The sequence below is a fragment of the Beta vulgaris genome, chromosome 4 (genome assembly GCF_026745355.1).
Source record: "Beta vulgaris subsp. vulgaris cultivar EL10 chromosome 4, EL10.2, whole genome shotgun sequence".
NCBI lineage: Eukaryota > Viridiplantae > Streptophyta > Magnoliopsida > Caryophyllales > Amaranthaceae > Beta > Beta vulgaris.
In genome coordinates, this window is record NC_079205.1 from 5,787,355 (window position 1) to 5,809,762 (window position 22,408).

At 36.3% G+C, this 22,408-nt stretch overlaps 1 protein-coding gene across 3 annotated transcripts; it reads left to right on the forward strand.

Annotated features, from left to right (window-relative positions):
- The first annotated feature begins 3,934 nt into the window (after positions 1-3,934).
- Positions 3,935-21,954, forward strand: LOC104907061 (protein disulfide isomerase-like 5-4). 3 transcript variants are annotated; one of them, XM_010695924.4, is made up of 15 exons: positions 3,935-4,244; positions 9,099-9,189; positions 10,047-10,141; positions 10,530-10,587; positions 11,699-11,883; positions 12,829-12,886; positions 14,408-14,448; positions 14,592-14,666; positions 17,887-17,943; positions 19,565-19,631; positions 19,797-19,943; positions 20,186-20,410; positions 21,176-21,328; positions 21,412-21,489; positions 21,569-21,954. In XM_010695924.4, exons 1-15 carry the CDS (start codon positions 4,204-4,206, stop codon positions 21,644-21,646), a joined length of 1,449 nt encoding a protein of 482 aa, XP_010694226.1. In that variant the 5' UTR covers positions 3,935-4,203; the 3' UTR covers positions 21,647-21,954. The 3 variants fall into 3 exon arrangements, with proteins under 3 accessions (XP_010694226.1, XP_048498638.1, XP_048498639.1); XM_048642681.2 differs by lacking the exon at positions 3,935-4,244 and adding an exon at positions 7,407-7,579; XM_048642682.1 differs by lacking the exons at positions 3,935-4,244; positions 9,099-9,189 and having other exon boundaries at positions 11,704-11,883.
- Positions 21,955-22,408: the final 454 nt, after the last annotated feature.

The window sequence follows — 22,408 nt, forward strand, 5'->3', positions numbered from 1 at the left end:
TTGGTTTATCAATGCGTTTTGCCACTTGATGCACTCTAACCTTTTGCATACTAGACCTCCTCCTCTTCTAGTACATACCCATATGAGTTTCAAACTCATTACCCTATAAATGTTCCAACAATCCTCCTCCCATTTATAGGGTAATGTTGAAAAGTTTTCCAACTTGCTATAAATCGCAAACACACATGTTCATGCATCATGGAAATATCTAACGATTGAATTTCCATTTAGTAAAAGTAATCTTTACAATAATTTAGATCATAATGATAGACAAAGCTTTGAATCATATAACCATTACAAATTATTGAAGTTACTAATACACACAAACATAAACTAGGTTCTTAAAACCTCCGACACCTATGAAGCCTTGGTGTCCATATCCATTCATAAGCATTCCAAGTCAAGCCTTAGACTTGATGAAGCGGCCAAACTTCTAGCTTACATAGGTAAATCTTTCCGAACATGCTCCTACAATTGAGCACTTATCAAAGATTTATTAAGAATAAAATTCAACCTCTTTATCATTGTAGCAACAAGCACTAACCTCGGGATGTTTTAAACAAGTGCTCCCAACCTCTTAGAGAAACTATATCCTCCTTGAATTTGAGATCTAACGTTGTATTAGACATCAAATAGAGTTTTCCTTCACCATAGGTTGATCAATAGGCTTAAGACCCATCCCTTTGTTCATTTTGTTCACTAGTTCCCTTGACAACGGTTTTGTAAACGTATCCGCCAAGTTCAAACTAGACCGAACAAAATTAATAGTTATACAACTATTCCTTATCATTTCCCGCACATAGCTATGTCTAACTCCAATGTGCCTTGACTTGCCATTGTAGACTTCACTATATGCTTTAGCTATGGTTGATGCACTATCACAATGGATAGCAAGAGGTGACATTGGTTTCACCCATAAGTCCACCTCACTCAACACATTCCTTAGCCATTCCGCTTCTTGGCAACAAGAAGCCAAAGCAATGAATTCCGATGCCATAGTGGAATCCGTTATACATGTTTGCTTCTTGGATGCCCATGAAATGGACCTCCACCAAGAAGAAACACCCAACCACTAGTGGATGAATAATCTTCCTTATTCAAAATCCAACTAGCATCCGAGTAACCTTCTAATATAGAAGGTTCTCTATTGTATGTTATGACATAATCCAAGGTCTTATTCAAGTACCTTAACACTCTTCTCAAGGCTTGCCAATGCAACGTACTAGGATTACTAGTATACCTACTGAGCTTGCCAATAGCAAAGGCTATATCCGGCCGAGTGCTAGTCATAGTATACATCAAGCTTCCAGTTAAGCTTGCATACTCCAATTGTGAAATTGGAGTACCACTACTCGGAACCAAGTGAATACTAGGATCCATAGGAGTAGCAAAATGAGTCGAATTTGACTCATTATACCTCTTGACCACTTTCTCAATATAATGAGATTGTGATAAAGAAAACGACCCTTTCCCTCTTATTATTCTAATACCTAGAATAACATCCGCTTCACCCAAATCTTTCATGGAGAAGCTAGAGGAAAGGAAGACTTCGGTCTTTTCCACTTGTTCCAAATCCGTCCCAAAAATAAGCATATCATCAACATATAAGCAAATTATAACTCCTTTACCATTATTATCAAATTTGCTATATACACACTTATCGGACTGAGAAAACGACCCTTTCCCTCTTATTTCCTCTTCCGTGTTAGATGTGATCAATGAGAGAACCGGATATCCCACTCCAAGGCACGGAAACTACGCTTTCCTATTAGTTTAATTTCGCCCCTCTAGGATCACCGGGTTAACACGAAATAACTTATGAGATACAATGGAGAGAAACAATCCACTTAGATGATCTTCTAAGTGAATCAACAAGAACTTGTATTTTTGTGTTTATGAAGAACACTCAAGAGAAGATTGCAAGGTTTCTCTTAAGCAAAGCAAGAAGTCTTTGAGAGTATAGAAAATCTGATTTTCTTCTAACCTCTCACTCATAGGAATCCAAAGGTTATATAAGCATAATCAACCTTTCATTGACTAGAGTTGTTAATCACATAACCCCCATCTTAATCACTCATCAAAGGCCTTTAATCTACTGATTTAAGGACCTTAAAAGTCATTAAAATGATCAACAAAACATCACAACGGATATAAAATCGTCAAGGCATCTTTTCGCATTCCAAGGCAGAAGACACGTCGCGACTCGCGAAGAAGCTCGCGAGTCGCGAGGCGCTGGTCGCGACCCGCGACGCGTGTCGCGACTCGCGACGGGCCACTGGTCGCAACTCGCAACGGTTGTCGCGACTCGCGGCCAGTCTTCTGTCTCCCTTGGTTTATCAATGCGTTTTGCCACTTGATGCACTCTAACCTTTTGCATACTAGACCTCCTCCTCTTCTAGTACATACCCATATGAGTTTCAAACCCATTACCCTATAAATGTTCCAACATTCCGTGTGTTCTCTTCTTCCGCGTGGTTTCACTTCCATTTTTTCCGGCGATGCTGTCGGGCCTGCCTCTGCTCATTTTCGACGGGGTGTGCGACGACGGCGATGACCGTTCACGTCTTCGTCATTTTTGTCGTCGTCGTTGTTTCAGGACTCATTTCTCTCAATTCTTTCTCTCTCTTCTTTCTCGCTCTTCTTTCTCGCCGGAAACATAAAGATCAAAACTTCCACGATCTGAAATACGCGAGATGATTGTGATGAGGCGACTGAAATTCCACAATCTGATCGAAAGTCGACAGATCTGAAATTCGCGAAACAAAAAGAAACGAGTTGAAATTCGTCGATTTGTTCAATTTCTCATTGTTGCTCATTTGTGCTGTTCTTGTTGTTCATTTGTTCAATTGATCTGTTGTTGTTTTGTTGTTGTTGTTGTTGTTTCAATAGTTCTTTCTCTCCTACCTCCTTCCAAACACAACAATGGAGATCTAAAATTCGCGGAAAAAAAAAGAAATTTCCAGATCTGAAATTGAGGAAGAAGATGATGAGAAAATGACAAAGTTTGTTCGTTTGGGTAAAAGTGTGCTGATTTTCTTAAATGAGTAGAATTGCTTGCTCATTTTACTCATTTTACTCATTTGCTCGTTTGCTCATTTTACTCATTTGCTCATTTTATTCATTTGCTCATTTTGTTCATTTGCTGAAAATAGCCTTGGGTGTAACATGAGCATGGTACACCCAGGTCTACTATAAAGATTCTCAGTTCCAATGGTCTCAAATAATTAAGCTCATGACTCTGCAATTTAAATAATTCTCTATTTTTTTGGTGCCATTGTTTTCTACTACAACAAAGTTCATATATGAAATATCTACCCATGCGACCTTCCAGAAATAATTTTATTGGAAAACTGTAGATATGTAATACTCATGCTTTAAATAGGTCAAAATAATAGTTAACTTTATTGGAGGGACATTAAACTAAAGATCAATCTAAGCTAAGGGGGACAACAAGATGGAAGAAAATGATATATTAGTATTTACTTACCATGAACAAACTTGTACTTTGTTCTTTTTACATTAATGGTAATAAACATTTGTCCAAACATAAAAAAGGCTTATCATGAACAAAATAAGTGAAACTAATTCCATCATCGGCTATTTTATATTTCCTGTTCTGAAATAAGCGAAACTTATTTCATTTTTGTATAAATTTTTTTTTGAGAAAATTGTACTATCACAGATGTTGGGTACAAGACGAAACATAAATGCCCCAACGTAATGTTAGGATGAGGATTCAAACTCTGGACAATACCTTGTAATTCGAGGTAATATTGCATTGAATTACCACCTCTTCTTCAAATACGCCACTTATTTAATTTATTATGTCCAATAATATGTCTAACATGTCAACATAATTAGACATATACATATATCATTAGTAGTTGTCTAATGGAGGCCTAAATATTGGCGAAGACATGGACAAAATATGTTCTAAAAAATACTTGTACTAATGTAGTGGTGTCCGACTATCAATACTCACTCGAGAGCAAGATCCCCATATCAATAATCAATATCATTATCATATGATAAACGCTGCTAAAATGCGTGCGTGACGTACGTTCAACACAACGAAGCTTCCATTTCCATTGAGATCTCCCATCTCTTTCGCTCCTCAATTTCAGATCTCTAATTCTCAATTACACTCTCAAATTTCTTCATTTCTTCGCATTTTTTGCGGAATTATTTTCATCGGAAAACACCATGATTTCTTCTAGCAAGCTTAAATCCGTCGATTTTTATCGGTCAGATTTCTTTTTCCTTCACTTGCATTTTCAATTTTATTGCAATTTAGTTCTTCGAGATTTGGAGACTGATAATTTTATGAAATTTTGGTTGTAAGATTAGTGTTTTTTCATTAGTCGTCATTGTTCTTGCTCTGAAGTTTGACGTTAAGCAGATTAAGAGGAGTTTGATAGTAATTATGTGAATTTTGTATCCATAATTGGAGCTTTTAAGAGGAAATTGTTGTAAAATGGTGGAAAATTTGAGCATTTGTGTAAATACATTCTAGTTATCTCACCGATTTTCCTAGTTTTCATACACTTTAACACATTTGCAGTTTGGCACTTTAAATTGAGACCTAAATTGACAATACTGTGTAAGATTAGTTGGATTTGAAGGTCGGATTTGAACTATTTACTGATATTTTGCCCTGAACTTCTTAGTTGGACTTGTGTAGTAGTTATTAGCATTTCCTAGCTTCCAATATTGTTATGGTTTGTTCTTTGTTGTTAGTGAAAAGTGAAGTGGCGTGTTCTTCTTTTGCTTCATAAACTGGTCATCATATATGCATATATGCATATGATTGCTCGCTCGATATATCAAATGTCACTTTATATTGATTTGACATTATGAGGCATTGATGATCTGTTCCACGTTACTGTTGCCAAAATCTTATTATGTATGAAATTGACAGAAACAACTTATAGGCTGGAAGGCAGGGAGTATTTTTATTGTGTCATTGCTTATCTCGTGCCTCTAGCAATTAGTAGTAAGCACTATAATGATTTTGTTATGAATGTTAGTATTTGAATGGTTTATAGGAAGTATATAAGGGTTTAAAAGGTAGGCTGAGGTTCTCTTATTTTGGATTCGCTGTGGTCCTTTGTATAACATAACTTATGAGAAAGGAGTATTTTGATTGGTGTAATTAAGTCTTTAAGAGGTGACTTTTGTGTAGTTCTTGAAGGTTGCTCTTTTGCATCCATGCTTTTAATAGCGACGAGTCATGATGGCCTTTTTTGAGCAAAACGGAGTACATAGAGTGCAATTTTAGTAATGAGAGGGAGTTAAATGAGGAGTTAGTAACATTGGAAGGAAAAGAAATGTTTATTACTGAGTGCTTTAAGTACCTTAGGTTGATTTTACAGAGGAATGCATATGTTGACCAAGGCGTGGCTCATAGGAATTAGTTGGGTGATTTAATTGGAGAGGGACGACCAAGATTTTGTGAATCCACAGTTTGGAAGATAATAGATGCATAAGACCAAGAGTTAAGAGGTAATTGTGCACGAGTTCAGAGAGATAGGCTAGGTTCAACAACATGACGACTTCATTCAACAAATCCATTATTTTGGGCAGTATGAGGAGGCTAGATAAGGTGAGTTACCCCATGTCCTCATCAATGGTTAAAAAAGAGGCTAAAGGTTCATACTCACCCTAATTATCGGAATACAAGACTTCGATTGATTTCTCAAAAAGCTTTTTGACAAGGGCTTTGAAGTGAATATATGTTACTTTGGTGTTAATATTTTTAAGGGTGTAGCGTCAATCATATTTGGTAAAATGGTCGACAAAAAAGACACAGTATCTAAAGCCATCAAGGGAAACTGGAGGTGTCCATAAGTCAGTGTATACTATATCAATAGGAGCATGAGAAAACAAAATAGATTGATCAAACGGGAATTTATGAATTTTATTGCATTGACAAGCATTATAATTCAAGGACAAAGAGCTAGACACGTCAAACTGAATTATGAGAAAGTATTTTTAAAGATAGCTAGAGATGGATAGCCAAGTTGGTGATGCCAATTTCTTGCGGTTGCTTTAACACTAGAAAAGGCTACAATAGAGGAAGAAGATGGACATTCAGAGATTCCTTGCTTAGCTGGATCCTTGATAAGAAGTGCCCTGTGAGACTCTTCTTGATTAGGAAGGAATTGGATGGGAACTCAATAACAAGATTATCATCGGAATTCAGGGATAAAAAAAGATATTATGAGTCAGCGTTAAAATATTCATTAAATGAATAGATTTAGAGGAAGAACCAGGGTAAGTAATAGGGATACTAGTGGCTAGTGCCATTACTGACTACAATCGCTTGGGGTCCATCATAGGAATGTTGGAGTGCTAAATTTGACGTGCTGTGAGTGACATGGTGAGTGGCAGCAAAACCAAGAAGCCAAGGTGGTGGTGTGGTGCGGCTGTGGGCCTAGACACTAGGGGAAGGAGTTAGGGTATGCTTGGCCATGGGGAAGCATTGCTGGAATGTGAGGCAGCGGTAAAAGGAGTGTCCACATGTATAGCACCACTTGCATCTTCCTTGATACCCTTTCTTGTAAATATTGGCTAATTGTTGTCAGTGGCGGATCCAGAAATTGAGCCACGTGGGTTCGGGGTTGTTCGAATATAAATTCTAAATTATATATCACTATCTAAGTTGCATTTTTTTTAAAGAAAACTTTCAACAATTATACTTAGCGGGGATTCCATTCTTGATTACATTAAAAAAAAAACTATATATCTATGATATGAAACATGAAAAAAATAATAAAATATTAGCAACTAGCACAAATGTGAAATAATAAAATGACTAATTAAGAACGAAACAACACAACACTAATATTTGCATTTTGCACGATATTGATCTCTACCGAGAACTTTGTTTAGAAGTGATGTATAAAAATTCTTCCATGTAGAAAGTTAATATTTGCACTTTTAGTTTATAAAATGCACAATGTAAAATTTGGAAAAATATATAATATTAATCCTTCTCATTTTAATTCACACTTCTCACTGCATACCATATAAATATACAAGCAGTGAGTTAAGTGGTCAACATAATGAATTTTGGACTAATTTTAATTTTTTTGGAGGGGGGCCTTTATTGAGGAACCCATGATAAGATGAATGGTCATGCCAGACCAATACCTCTTCGAGATTAACCCGGCCTGAAATTGTGGGTAGGCACTTTGAAATTGGAGGTCACATATTTATATGTGAAAGTATTGGGTCAGACCGTCTGACCCAATATGTTTCGTCGGACGAAACCGCAAGAACGGCGCTGCTGCTCCTTCATCTTCTTCCTTCGCCGCCGCCGCCGCCGGACAACACTTGAAAACATTCTAGAGGTAAAAACAATGGCTTTCAAGCAAAAAAGTAATGAACACGAGTATAACTACCTTTGAGAGGCCATGGAGATGTTGTCAACAACAAGGGAGAAGAAAACCTTAGCGTTAGAAAGAGATCGAGCCATTGAATGTATATAGTTTTGTTATACTTTTTATTGATCTAACAAAGAAGAAAGAAATCAGCTAAGAGGAATGAAGAAGAAGGAGAAAGTGAGAGGAAAGCAGAGGTTAGTGTTTTTTTTTAATATTAGTTAGTTGTTAAATGAAAGAATAATAAAACTAAGAATCCCAAGTTACTTTCATTTAGACCTAACTTAGTTTCATTTAGACCTAAGTTACTTTCATTTAGACCTAAGTTACTTTCATTTAGACCTAATTTACTTTCATTTAGACCTAAGTTACTTTCATTTAGAGGTAACTTACTTTCATTTAGACCCAACTTACTTTCATTTAGACCTAAGTTACTTTCAGTTAGACCTAAGTTACTTTCATTTAGACCTAAGTTACTTTCATTTAGAGGTAACTTACTTTCATTTAGACCTAAGTTACTTTCAGTTAGACCTAAGTTACTTTCATTTAGACCTAAGTTACTTTCATTTAGAGGTAACTTACTTTCATTTAGACTAACTGAAAAAAATAAAGACTAACTGAAAACAAATTAAGACTAACTGAAAAAAAATGAAGACTAACTGAAAAAAATAAAGACTAAGTGAAAAAAAAATTAAGACTAACTGAAAAAAATTTGAAACCATCTGAAAGTCGTCCGACCAAAGATTATGGTCGGACGAGTCCGACACAATATGTTCTCTATTTATATAACATTAATCCTTAGACCGAGTTTTATTTCATAACAAAGTGAATTACTAACTAAGTAAAACCAAGTTTTATTTCATAACAAAGTGTAGTTTTGACTGCATATATTTTACTTAGTAATCAAACAAGTACTAAAACATATGACAAAGAGAGGGAAAAAAAATAAAAAAATGAAATAAAACCTCCTCTGCATATATTTTACTTAGTGATCAAACAAAGTTTCACATTGCACGCACAAATTGCCACTGGGCCAGGTTCGCATATCAATTTCATTTATGCGTATTTGTTCTATATTCTCTTACTGTTTTCCTGCCTCACCCAGTTTTTCTCCCAGATCCGCGTGGGTTTAGTTGAACCCACGCTGGATCCACCACTGATTGCTGTTGTGTAGGCAATGTTGGCATTTTGTGTTAGTGTTCGAACCATGGTAGGATGCGTGAACAGGGAAAAATAATTTGGGGTTTAGATGTGTAGCTCTAAGGTCGAAAGGAAAACCTATATGAGGATGGCCAGCGTTATTATTGCTAGTTGTTACTTTATATTCGGCTTCTGTCATCTATGTAACATATTGTCTTTCATTGTTGGAATATGTGTCGCCATAACAAGAGGGAACCTTTTCGTGAATGTGCTAAAATTGTAGGGACTCAAAAGTATAAAGACAAAGTGGAATTTACCAATCCAGAAACACATCAAATTTTAAGATATTTTGGTGAAAGTTTTCCAAGGAGAAAATGACTAGGCATTTGAACTTGAAAGAATGTATTTCTAAGCTTTTATGTGTGAGAAATGTGTCAATGTCAATTAGTACATGTTTCAAGGTAAAAATAGAATTTTGGTAGTAGTCACAATGGTTGCAACGATCTCTAGTCCTCACGGTTACTGTCGAAACGTCATCTATATATGCTAATTGATACTTCTCTTTTGTTTATGCAGAAAAATTCCTAGAGATTTAACAGAGGCATCATTGTCAGGTGCAGGATTGTCCATCGTAGCTGCCCTTGCCATTATATTTTTATTTGGTATGGTAAGTAGCTCATGACTCTTATCTGCAGCTTATCTAACCATGGATTCAATGTACAGAATTCACCTCAACTCAGATATCTTCTTTAATGTATTCTTTACCCCCTTCCCTTGTTCTGCATTATCTGTAATGTGCATGTATGGAGTGAGACAAGTCTGGGTGACAGATGATTAGTTGCTTGCCGAACTTGACCTTTTGAGGCCCAGAAAGGCTTCAAGTTCCAATGTTGAAACTAAATAATGAAAGCTCATGTTAGTATCTGAGGGATCATGGTTGAGAACAGACCAACCTGACCTTTTGGATCTGATAGTTCTGGCAATTGCTCTACCTAGTCTGGCTGCCTGAGTAATCATATATAATAAAATAGTGTGATGTAGGATCTCAGGAGAACCATCTCCAAAAGCTAGCCTAAAGTGAGGAGATCCCATAATTCTATATAAACCCCACATAAGCTCCCCATATGACCGACGTGGCAGTGGGACTCAAGTCCCATACCTTTCAATGGACCATAACATAGTGCTTGGCTTCCAAACTTCAACGAGCCTTTCCTGGTGATTATGGTTTTGATTTTGTCACTGCATTGGTAATCTGATTAGTTCTTCAAATTAAATATAGCTGCATGAGGCCATTGTAGATTTTTTCTGGTCAAGATTTGTCTTATGAGCATGATATGCAAGTGATTCAAGTTTGCAGGGTCATAATGCCTCTACATTAGGCTGAAGCATAAAATTCTTCAGAAATTTATCTTCATTATTCATGTTAGGTTTTGTTTTTAATCCTCTAAGCCTACAGAAGCTGTCAATACGCATCAGATTGTGTGCACATCTCTATTGAATAACTTATAAATGATTTCTTTGCAGGAGCTAAATAGTTATTTGTCCTTGAGCACTTCAACATCTGTGGTAGTTGATAAGAGTCCTGATGGAGAGTTCTTGCGCATTGATTTTAATATGAGGTAGGATATTCCAGAATCCAATTTATCAATCCATTCGTTCTGGTTCTTTCTGATTGTGTCCTCTATGTCACTGCCATCATGTATTTCCATAGTAGCAGTGTGTTTTTTTCTCTCGGATGTTTTATTTGTCTAGGTGTAAATATTAGCTTTGCTTTATATAAGTTGTTGTGTACACCTCTCTTCATTGCTACTGGTGGATTAATCTGTGGATGCTCATATTTGTGTTGCCTATTTTTGCTGTAATTGTAGTACTACTCAAGGTCTAATCTACCATGATGCTATAGCATATCTGATGCCACACTTCCTTTTTTTATTGGTCTCTTTTCATGTTTCCTGTAAGCGTTGATTAGCAATTCTAACACTAACATTCTATTGAATCCTTTTGTAGCTTTCCGGCACTCTCTTGTGAATTTGCATCAGTGGATGTGAGCGATGTCTTGGGAACGGTAATTACTTTCATACTATTGCTTTATGTTGTTATTAACATGCTTTATGCAATAATATGTATGCAGCAATGAAGGATGTTTAATGTTTGTGACTGTGCACATTACCAACTGTAGCTTCTATATCTGGTGATAAGTTTATCTCTTGGGGGAAAAGGATATTTCTTATTGGGCATGAACAGTACCTAAGCTGTCTACAATAAAGCCACTTGGGCACTTGGTTTCTTCCTATATAAATGTCCACTTTCCTAGTTTTTTTTGGTCAGTTTAACTATTGTCAATCATTTCTATATGATATTTAGTTAGAGATAGGCTTCTTCCAGAGAAGCTGAAACATTCACCATTCTTTGGAGTTTGGTTTCTAGAGGACAAAATAAAAAATGGTGCATTAACTGTACACATTTCTTGTTTATTCTTTATTATTTCATTGTCTTTTAATTAAATGGTTTAATGTTATTGACGACAGCCTATTTGTTATCTGAGGGGTGATGTTGTGTATGTCTGAATCCCTTATTTCACCCTCTGTGAGAGACCCTTTGGAGATATTGAGGTCATGGGATGTTGATATAGTTGAGGAGCCTCTCTGACTTGTTGTTCTCCTCTAAAATGCCCTGCATTATAGTTTTGCTGCTTCTCTCTGTCACTTCTGAATTTTCAAATCAAACTTCTCTTGCAGTTGTTAAATCAATTTGTAGTTTGTGAACTGATACGAGGTTTGGAATGTTTCTCTTATTCTTGTGAGTCTGTCTTTAACAAAACTTGCTGTCCAGAAATTGTTTTCTAAATTTGTTGGGACAGGTTTCGCACCTTTTGTAGCATGAAAGATCATTGTAGTCAGATGCTAAGTGTAATATATATGGTGGGTCCAATAGTTGCATGTTTGTTTTCATTAAATTCAATGTCGTGCTGACTTATTCTATTCTTGAAAATCATTTTTATATTTATCTTTGTTTCTTTTTATACAAGTAGATTAGTTCTTCTAAGTGGATAGTTGCTAAACTACTTTTAGGTACTACAGTTTTGCTTCTAAACTCGGTTGGTCATCATTTTTCTTTTTGATTTACATTTTTCAATATAATTTTAGCTGTCTAAAGTTTTGATGTTTAATTTGCAGAACAGGTTGAACATAACAAAAACAGTCCGCAAGTTTTCAATAGATTCTCATTTGAGACCGATTGGGGCCGAGTTCCTATCTGGACCTACTTCAGGTCTCGTTAAGCATGATGATGATGGTGAGGAAGACTACGGGGAAGGTTCCCTTATTTTGAATGGGCAAAATTTTGAAAGACTTGCACAAGAGTGAGTTCCCGTTCAATGCTGATTGTTTTCTTTTCTTTCTTTTTTTCTCCTTTTAAAGGCTCTGTTCATTTCTCAAGTGTTATGAAGGGTGTTGTTCGTCACAATGTATTTAAGAAAAGGCAAGGCAATTAAAAGCCTTCACTCCTTTTCTGTATTTTTGTTTCAAAAATTTTGCACTCCCTTTTTGCCTTTTGGCATCATAAGATCAACGCTTCTCCATATTTATGTATAATCATAATGATTCTTCACCCCTTCTCTATATTTTTGTTTCACAGCTTTTGCATCCCTTTTCTGCATTTTGGCATATTGAGATCATTTTAGAGGCCTCTTAGTTCTTACTAATTCACTTCACCAACATGCTCTTGTATCTTGACTTCTGTGCTTGATTGACCTTGGTGTGGTCAGATTGGACCATCATGGTTCCTCACTGAAAACCTTGGTGATTCAGTAGAAATATAAAAAGGTCTTAATCTATGTCATTTTGCTTGTGACTTGTGAGTGAGGGAGGGGGAGAATGAAGGCACTTATTGTGAAGCAGGTACAGAAACGAGAAGAAGGCTGTTGCTTGGCAGTGGAGCTCATCGAGTATTAGGTGCACTGCTGGCTGTATAGTGAGGAAGCCAGCCAAGGTCGATGGACAAAGCAGTAGGAGTTTGGTGAGGTTTGAGGGATATTAGAGAAATAGTTTGTTTCCCTTTCTAATCTACAAACTAAACATTACTTACAATTCAGCTATCTATCCATAAAGAATTCGAAAAATGGGTTTTAGAGGCTTTCCTCTTTTTCTTGATATATTTCTCTTCCCCTAATAGTATTGATCTCACTATTGTTTTTTAATCAGCAATAATATTCGAAGTTAAAATTCTGTGTCTAACATCACTTTTTGCTCACTTATGACATATATTAGACTATTCATTTGACTAATATTAAGTTTCCCTTTTGCAGGCATGATATATTAATTGTCAACTTCTATGCTCCTTGGTGCTACTGGAGTAAAAGATTGGTACTCTCTCCATCTCACAATAAGTGCTGCTTAAAAACTAATTGTCGTTCACCAATGTTCTGACAAGCTTTTCTACAATATACCCTTTTCGTAACAATAAGTGAACTTGTTAAGCACTTCCATGTTGCTGTACATCTTCTGTAAATCAATTTATTATTTACGAACTCTAGTCACTTCGATAAATATAAAATGCTATCTATAGCACTCTGAAACAACATCTATTGTGAGGTGGAATGTCTTTTTTATTCTGAATGTTGATTGTTGCCTGACTTCCACCATTGGTGTTGACTGTTAGGAACTTAGGATGGAGAATTGACTGCATTCTTTGTTTGAGCAATCTGTTTATCTTTCTTACATGTTTAATCAATTGAAAAGGGTAAACACTCGAAAGTCCGAACATACATAAGCTAAGCTGCTGAAGCACAGGGCTCGAACAAGCTATGGTTGAATCTAGACAATGCTATGTCATACCATGCTCGTGTCCCTTTTCCTTGAGTTGGAATTGCATTAACTTGAAATGGCTTGTAAAATCAGTAATAATGGAGTGCAATCAGTTATAGGAAAGACAATGCAACCATCTGTAGCATCTCATCCAGAGGAAAGGAATACCGTCAAATTTAAGTCATTCAACATCGTCGGGCTAAAATATAGCGAATTATGCACCATATTTTTTCCTCTCAACGGAAACTGCACGTGTCCATGCCATAAGCTTTGACTCTTTTATCTCATCTGGGATTAACTTCAGAATTATGAGCATCAAACTAATTTTTGTGAGGTTTTTAAGCCCACGGCACCTGGATTTGAGATACATACAAGTACAAGAGATGACTCTTGGTCGTTTATGATGCTGATGCATATTAGTAAGCCAACTTATAAGTGTTGAACTCTGGACTGTTTGACACCAATGAAGCCACCGGTACACTCTGGATCTGTTATATACAGGGTCTTGGGAAGGCAAGATGTTTAGAACCTTATACTGGATCAGTCAAGAGTAGTACAAGAACCCAAAATATCTCGTAGACTAATATCTCTCTAATGTTAATCTCTCTGAGGTCAATTGCTGCCTATTTGCATCAAAGGGTTTCCTTACGAGTATAAACTGTTGAATTGCTAATAAGAAGAATGACCATTTAGAAAGACTTTATGGGCTTGTTTCTCAAGTGCAAGTTCCAAAAAGAAAAAGCTGAAGTATGTGAAGCGCTAGCATCAGCAATATCCAAAAGCTTCCGTTTCAGACCTCCAATAAGTAGCTTGCGGGTTTGAGATGAAGATAGTTTTGATTACACGTGAAACAATGATATTGATGCTCTCAAGTCTCTTTTTTATACTTCATGCTTTGCCGTAGTATATTCAACTATCTCAACATTTGTGGATTAGAAGATTGTTAAGAATAGATCACTGCTATGTTCAATGCTAATGAATTTGTCCATTTGCAATTTTGAATTCTTTGGATTGTCTTTGGATCTCATATGCTCTCTACTGGAACGCATCACTGATAGCATGATTTTATACTCTTTTCAGAAACCTTCATGGGAAAAGGCAGCAATGATCATGAGAGAGAGGTATATGCTGCTTTTTATGTATCTTTTTTTTATGCATGGTGATGGGTTGATGGCAAAATCCACAATACTATCTATTGGCCATATCTTGTATATGGTTATAGCTTTCATCATTTTATAGTCTTATACTGTCATTTCTATGTCAGACATGACCCAGAAGCTGATGGGCGTATTCTTATGGGGAAAGTAGACTGCACTGTACAAGTTGATCTGTGTAGGAGGTATTTTTCTACAATTTCCTTCTTTTGTATATCATGTTAGATTTATGAGGAAATGATGGCTGAAAAAACATTACATCTTATGAACTTTTTATCTTCTATAGGTCTGCTTTTATAAGCAGGTAGCTTTCCTTGCATTGTCCTTGTGTAATTATTAGTTGTGCTTCTGAGCACCTCTACTACAAACTTGCATTTTGAATGTCATAAAATTTGTGTATGTGTGTTTTGGTTGATGAGACAAGTGCAAGTATTAAAAAATTGCTTACGCTGATAGCCATTGGATTGATGAGGTTCCTAAAGTATGTAAACTATCAGAACTGTTAATGAGTGGGAAAAAACTGCATATCGTCGATCATAGATGATAGATGAGTTCCGAGGATTTGTGGGGATTTTTTGTTGTTTCATGTCAAACTACCAACTTGTCAAAAGAATGTATGGTTCCTGCCACTTTGATACCCCCAAAAAATTCTCTGGCAGTGATTTAGTACTCTCTTCATTTTTAAATAGATCCTCCATTTTCAATTGCACATTAGCCAATGCACAACTTTGACAGTTAATATAAAAAATTGTTTTTTTTATAATGTACATCGAGACAAATTCTTGTACCTAGCATTGGGTTTTGTACATATGTAGGAAAATATGGCCAAATTAGAGTCTGTCAATATTGCAAAAGTCAAAATGCAGTGTCTATTTACCAACAGAGGGAGTTTTTTTTTTTTCTTTTTAAAAGTTGAAAGTCTTTCAATGATGTTTCTGTCACAAATAGGGAGGGGGAAACAAGGAAATAATTGGCTGCTGCCACCGCTTGGTTAAGAACTCTTGAAGTAAAAAATGAGGCCTATTTAAATTATCTTTTTGATTAAAAGATTTATGCTCATCTGCTGTGTAGAAATATTTCAGCATCCTAGAAGTTTTCCTTTACTGCGCTGTGACATTACCTAGTGCCTTAATGTACGTTTCATGCTTGTTTGAGTAATAGCAATGAGATTCCCCAATATCATGCTAAGAATAGCTAGGATTTCCAGAAGAAGATGCCATTCGTTTGATGAGAAATAAAAAAGAATATCGAAAATTCGAGTGGTTGAAGCTGAAGCAGCTACTTTCGATAACATTCGATATTATGCAGGATTATACACGAAAGATCCTTTTTTTGGCTCTATCTTTGCTGCAAGGAAATGAATCAGTGGAGTTGCAATGAATAATTATGCTAAATGAGGCATTCAAGTAGCTGCATTTCTTTCTTATCATGATATATCTCGGGTCAAGGATCGAGCAGACATACCGACATGGAAATGTTCTCTCTAATAACGGAGGGGTTAGGCTGCACGCATTTGACCTCCCTCCCTTTCTTCCAACCTTGTCAGGGGATTAAGCCTCTTTAGACATATTGGGCTAATGTCATGTTGATGGAATGCCTTACCTGTCACTGGCTGTTATCCATTATTGTCATGTGGCTGCTGTAACTCTACCTTCGAATACTAACTGTATGTATTTCTTAGAGAATCATATCAGTGATATGTTAGCCGATGAAGATGCAGCACAGTGGAGCTTACTTCAGATCCCCTGGCTTTGTCCTGGGATCGAGGCACAGCTTGCGGGTTCCAGCTTACCTTTAATAAATATTAGTGATATGTTACACCCAAATCAAATTTTCCGTGAGATGATATTTGGTATGAGTGGAGCGAAACAAATGGAATCTGGCTGGGATTTATCAAGTTTTAAGTAAGTCTGAATGAGGCTATAGCACTATGCTAAGTCTTACCTCGATAAAAATTACAAAAAATTCCATTATGATTCCAATTGGTGACCAATTTAAAATAAGTACTCATTCACCAATCATATTAGCCCACTAATATTACGATAGGCTTTATCTTATTATGTTGAAATAATACTCCTTGAAGAAAGAAATGCAAATGAGGTTAGAAACCCACTAACGTGAAATTTAGGAATACTTTTACACAGCTTTGGCTGTGATTTGTTACAAGCCACTTTTGTGGCAGTTACCACTTCTGCGACTGTGTTTTCAAGATTTAGGGAACAGTTAGGAAGCTAGTCGTACATTATTTTGTTCTCGAATTTCTAATTACAATATAATGCAGATCATATCTATAGTCTAGCACTTCTTTTTTTCCATTTCTCTTCCCTGAAATTTGTTGTATTTTTGTAACTTCCTTTTTCAATTTCTTATTATTCCTTTGGGCAGGGATTGGCAGCTGTGTGTAGAGTACTTTTTTTTTAGATGATGATGTTTGGGACTTGGGAGTTATTTTGACTTAGAGAATCATTTTTTATATGATGTAAGTGCGGAAAATATTGTTGTCCACTGGTTGGCAGTGCTTTTTTTTCCCTGGGGATTTGCCTCTTTTTTCTGCACTATTACTGGAACGATTCTTTCCTAATCCTCTGGCTCATCTTTCCGGTTTGTTGGGGGTTGGCTAGAGGAATAATTTTCTGGTAGATAAAATACTTCCATGTTTCAAAACAGCTATACCCATAGACAAGATGCGGACTAACTTTTCTTTTTTCTCCTGAAAATGTTTCTCAATGTTATATTATCTTTGAGCCTGTCATGTGGAGGAACTCTTATGTTCTGGCATCTTTAGACAACAATTGCTAGTCCATAGAGAGAGTTCAGTTTCTTGAAGATGGCTATAGGCTTTTAGCTTGGTGTTTTTGTTTTTACTACTCGTGGTGCTAGGTTGTCTGAGGTTTAGTGGTATGCTGAGGGCATGTAGGTATTCTCTTCCTGTTGGCCGTGGTTTTGTACAGTTATGCTGCTTTATCTCCCTGCAACACACCCCCCTTGGTCGGGCAACCCGACCCCAAGAAGATGCGCATCAAACCTATTCACTTCTTCCTTTGGTATTACAATTGCCTTAGATCCTTGTGAAAGTTGAATTCTGCAGGCAATAAATGCAGGTTCTGAGAAATTCAGACAACTATGTGTGCGTGACGGAAATCAGATGATAATTTATTGTACAAAGTTGTAATTAGAAGCAAGTTTGTTCTAATTTTGCCATATGACGTGGCTTTTGCTGTTGTCCCGGAGCTGCCAAACATGTATCATGTTTTACACATATTTCTCTCTGGGTTTTGTGTTTTCCCAGGGCTGCTAAATTCGTCATATTTTGCCATGTTTTTATTTGGTGCTAACACTTAGTACTGCTCCTTCTATATGCTCTTTTTTCAAGGCATTAAGACTGTCTTTGTGGAAATTTTTCAGGCACCATGTGCAAGGCTATCCATCTATCAGAGTTTTCCGTAAAGGAAGTGATGTGAAGTAAGCCAAATCTACTCAGTTATTCTTGCCATTTCCATAAGTTGTCACAATGAATGGAAAAGTCAGACTGAAATAGTGTAAAAAGTTTGTCGGTGCTGTTTATTTACTACTGTTTTCTACTGAAAACCACTAAACCACTCGGATCTATTTTTAAAAGGAAAACCTCTTGTAACTATCAATTGTCTTCCACAATCACCCTTTAATGGATCGTGTTCTGGTTTCTTCTGTAAGAGCATTGTGTCTGTAATCTACCTTCAGTAGACTATAAAATAAACAGTGATATCAGTAAAAATTGTATAATTTGCGGATAGAATGTAGATTTCATCCATTTGTTTAACATAAACAGTCGGTAACTATGATGTAGCTATTAGTAAACATTCTTAGACTGCCTCTCTTATTAAAGGCTTTGGTGTTCTGTCTGAGCTCTCTAGTTTTTAGTTGACCTTTTGTTTCTCTTTGTCTTTCTTGAGGGGGAGGAGGGGGTTGGGGGGATATTGGGTTGTATTACTAATGGTTACTGCCCTCCTTAGATGCCAAGTAGCTAGGTAACTTCTTAGCAGTAGCTCTTTTGCTGTTAAGTTGACCTACTGATTGAAATTTGGTACTAGATCAATCTTGAACGAGCTTGCACTTTTTTTTTTGAAGTGTTCTCTAGGTATCTTTCTTATTGTAGAAAAGGAGTTTTTATCTCTGATGTATGTAAATATCACGTTCCTTGACTCGATTTGAGATATACCAAGTTTATGAAGTTCTCTTATGCTATGTTTGGATAGCAAGATTTCATTTCAAATCCTGGATTTGGATGAAATTTATTGTTTGGATGGCATGGAATTTGAAATTATGGAATTTGTCCAAATTCTTATCAAAAATCTATATTAGTAGAATTTCAAATTCAAGCTATTACCTTGTCATTTGAAATTCTCTACTCATACATATCCCAACTCCATGAGTATCTATATCCCAACTTCACTCATCTCTTTCTAATATTTATTTCTCCCTCCTTTAGTAAACCCACACTTTTTCTCTCTCCTCTATCAAACCCCCTTTACAAAACAGTGATTAGGAATTGAAATACAAACTTTAAATTCTAGATTTCAATTCCATTATTTGAAATGAAATACAAGTTTCCAAACACTACCTTAATGAACTTGGTTAATCAAGAATTGTATAAAAAATGAACCAGTCTCTATTAGGAAACAGTCCGAAATATGTCTTGTTTCCTATATCTTCTTCTCGGAATTATCTTCTTTTGGGTCCATCAGAAGCAAGTACCTGCATGATAGATTAAAAAGATGCTTAGATTTCTAGTTTTAGTTTTCTAGACTTGGCTGTGAGATCCAAACTGGCAAACTCAATGCTCTGTTTATAATTATTGACTCAAAGGGATACTAAAGGTTTCTTATTCATACATATTTGATTTGCTTAATTGCACTTATGTAGCTGCATATAATATCCTTCTATTTGTAAATACTGACTCAATGAAATACTAATGGCTTCTTGTTCCTACATGTTTCCTTTGCTTAATTGCACCGATGTTTCCTCTGTATTCCCTCTATGAGTACCTATGTTCTCTGTTTTATTTCAGTCCCTCGAATTCTAATTAAATCTGCTTTTCAAACAGGAGTGACCATGGACATCATGAACATGAATCTTACTATGGAGACCGTGACACTGATACTCTAGTTAAGGTAACTAGATCTTGCCTAATAAATGGGCAACCTTTCTAGCTGCACCTTTGTTTTTTCACTTCGATCCTCTTTCATTATCATGTCATTGCATTTCTCTTTTCTTTTCCCCATCTACTGGAGGAGTTCGTAGATGTGAGGTGACTTAAGGACATTTTTGTTTTGTAGTTTATGGAATCTTTGGTTTCATCAATTCCATTGGGGAACCAAACCCTGGCCCTGGAAGATAAGTCTGGCAATAAAACTCAGAATATAAAGAGGCCAGCCCCATCGTCAGGTGGCTGTAGAATTGAAGGATTTGTCCGTGTTAAGAAGGTAATTTAATATTACTTACTTCCTTAAGTATTGTTTAATGATCACCCACAGCTCAGCCTTTAATTCATACTACCAGAGTCTGAGTATGCAACATGTGCATGATGTGGATTTGATGCTTCTCATGCCTTTGTTTCTCTACTTATCTGAACCTGATTTTATTAGATGCATAAGATTTTTGTAACCTGCATACAGTTTTCACTTCTTCTGATTGTACAATGAGGTTATAATTCTATACTTTGCAGGTTCCTGGCAACTTGATTGTCTCTGCTCATTCTGGATCACATTCATTTGATGCATCTAAGATGAACATGTCTCATGTCATTACCCATCTTTCATTTGGTAAGAGAATTTCGCCCAGGGTAATGAGTGATGTCAAGAGGATCATACCTTATCTTGGTGCAAGCCATGATCGATTAAGTGGTCGTTCTTATGTCACCCAAGATTTGGCCGCAGAAGCGAATGTTACAGTGAGTTTTCGGCCATCTCTATTTGTCTTATCTGTCTGCACACCTATATGCTTGCAGCTGCTGGTATATGTGTACGTATCTAGAAAATTAGGTGATACAAGGATCTTTGATCATGTTTTCAGAACCGTGATTGATTTGATTGATCGAGCGTTCATCACTTCGTTGTATATCTAGTCTTTAGGGGTTTTAAGGGCTTGAAGCTCAAAGCTGATATAGCTTTTGGTATTCTAGGCCTCAACTGAAGGACTACTTAAGCTTCTACTTTTTGTTCCCTATTTTTGGGTAGGATGGTACTTCCTTCGACCCTAATTGTATACCCCATTGAGCTCATTCACTTTTTTAATGGGTCATGGGGGGTTCATGAAAGACAAAAATGGTGGGACCAACTGACCAAGTAGAGTGAATGTGAGGATAAAATTGTGGTCCTCCCTGGCCTTTTGTAGTATTACGCAAACTCAAAGGGAAAACCAAAAAGGAAAAGCTGGGGAAAACGTAAAGGTATGGAGGGAGTACTTGGTAACCTTGAAATAAGATTTAAATTGGACTACTGTAATGAAAATAAAATTTCAGTAAAATAACATTTAGTATACAGTTTCTTGCATCGTGGGTTGTAGCGGCTCACAAAGAAAAAGTGATTCTCGTGTGCAATAACATTAGCAGGATGTTGATATTGATCACAGTGCTCGAACTTCTGAGCTGGCTGTTTCTTTTCTGTTATTCTTTGAAGCGCTTTTCTTGGCACATCTGATTCTTGGATAAATGCAGATTGAACATTATCTTCAAGTGGTAAAAACTGAAGTGAGATCATCGAATGAACATACATTGGTGGAGGAGTACGAATATACTGCACACAGTAGTTTGATTCAGAGTCATGACATACCGGTCACCAAATTTCACTTTGAGCTCTCTCCTATGCAGGTCTGTACTATGAAAACTATATGTGCGAAAACAAACCTCGATGTCTTGATTTGGCATCTTTAACCTCCTCAATTCATGTTCAGGTGCTGATAACAGAAAATCCCAGGTCTTTTTCGCACTTCCTTACTAGCATTTGTGCTATTATTGGGGGTGTTTTCACGGTAGGTAACTTTTTCATTTCCTGCCTCATTTAGAAAACTACCATTCATCACCTTGAAGAGGCTGCTCATGTTGTTTCAGGTTGCCGGGATCTTGGACTCAATTTTACATAACACAATGCGGATGATGAAGAAAGTTGAGTTAGGCAAAAACTATTGACAGAAAAGCGAGATTTTCCCTCTTTTTTCTCCTTTTGAGGGAGTAGGCTCTTTTAGTATTGCGTTGCAGGTGCACACTTTTTCTCATGTCAAGGTATATGGAATCTAGCTTTAGAAATTTCAATTGTGTAGTAGGCTGCGGACATTGTGTATAGGAAAAATGATTGGCAGATATCTAGACCATCTCCCTTTTTATTTTTTTTTCGAGATATGATATGATTCCGATGACAGTAGCTTCAGTAAAACTTCAATTTGTGAATTATTCAGATTTAAGCTCATCAATAATGGAAACTAAAAAACAATAATGTATACAGAGTCTAGTGAAGACTGGAAGTGGACTTCTCCGTCTGTTTGACTTGCACAAGCCACAATGAGATCTAATATGTTTGACTTGGAATAATTTCTGGGATAGAGACTTCTACTATAGTTGTACATAATTAGGAATCACTGATAAAAATTTCATCTTATTTTTTGTGAATATGACTTAGGTGATGTAAACAAGATCACAGTGGTTTGATTATGTGTCTTCTAATAATTTGAAATGTCAACGAAAGAAGTACCAAAATTTGTCTCTTCGGGAACATCTGATAAAATTGGGACACTACCTGGGAAGGTATATATATCACTATCAAATTACTAATGTTGCATTATGGTGATCATAATTCATAGCACATAACTTCATACTTCATATAGGGTAACTTTTGAGGTCTTTGTGTCTACTTAAATTGTCCATATTATCCCCTATAACTATAAGTCTATAAAG

Coding starts and splice junctions, on each gene's coding strand:
- LOC104907061 (XM_010695924.4), top strand. CDS start 4,204: ATGATTTCTTCTAGCAAGCTTAAATCCGTCGATTTTTATCG. Junction 4,245..9,098: donor AAATCCGTCGATTTTTATCG/GTCAGATTTCTT, acceptor TTGTTTATGCAG/AAAAATTCCTAGAGATTTAA. Junction 10,588..11,698: donor TGAGCGATGTCTTGGGAACG/GTAATTACTTTC, acceptor TTTAATTTGCAG/AACAGGTTGAACATAACAAA.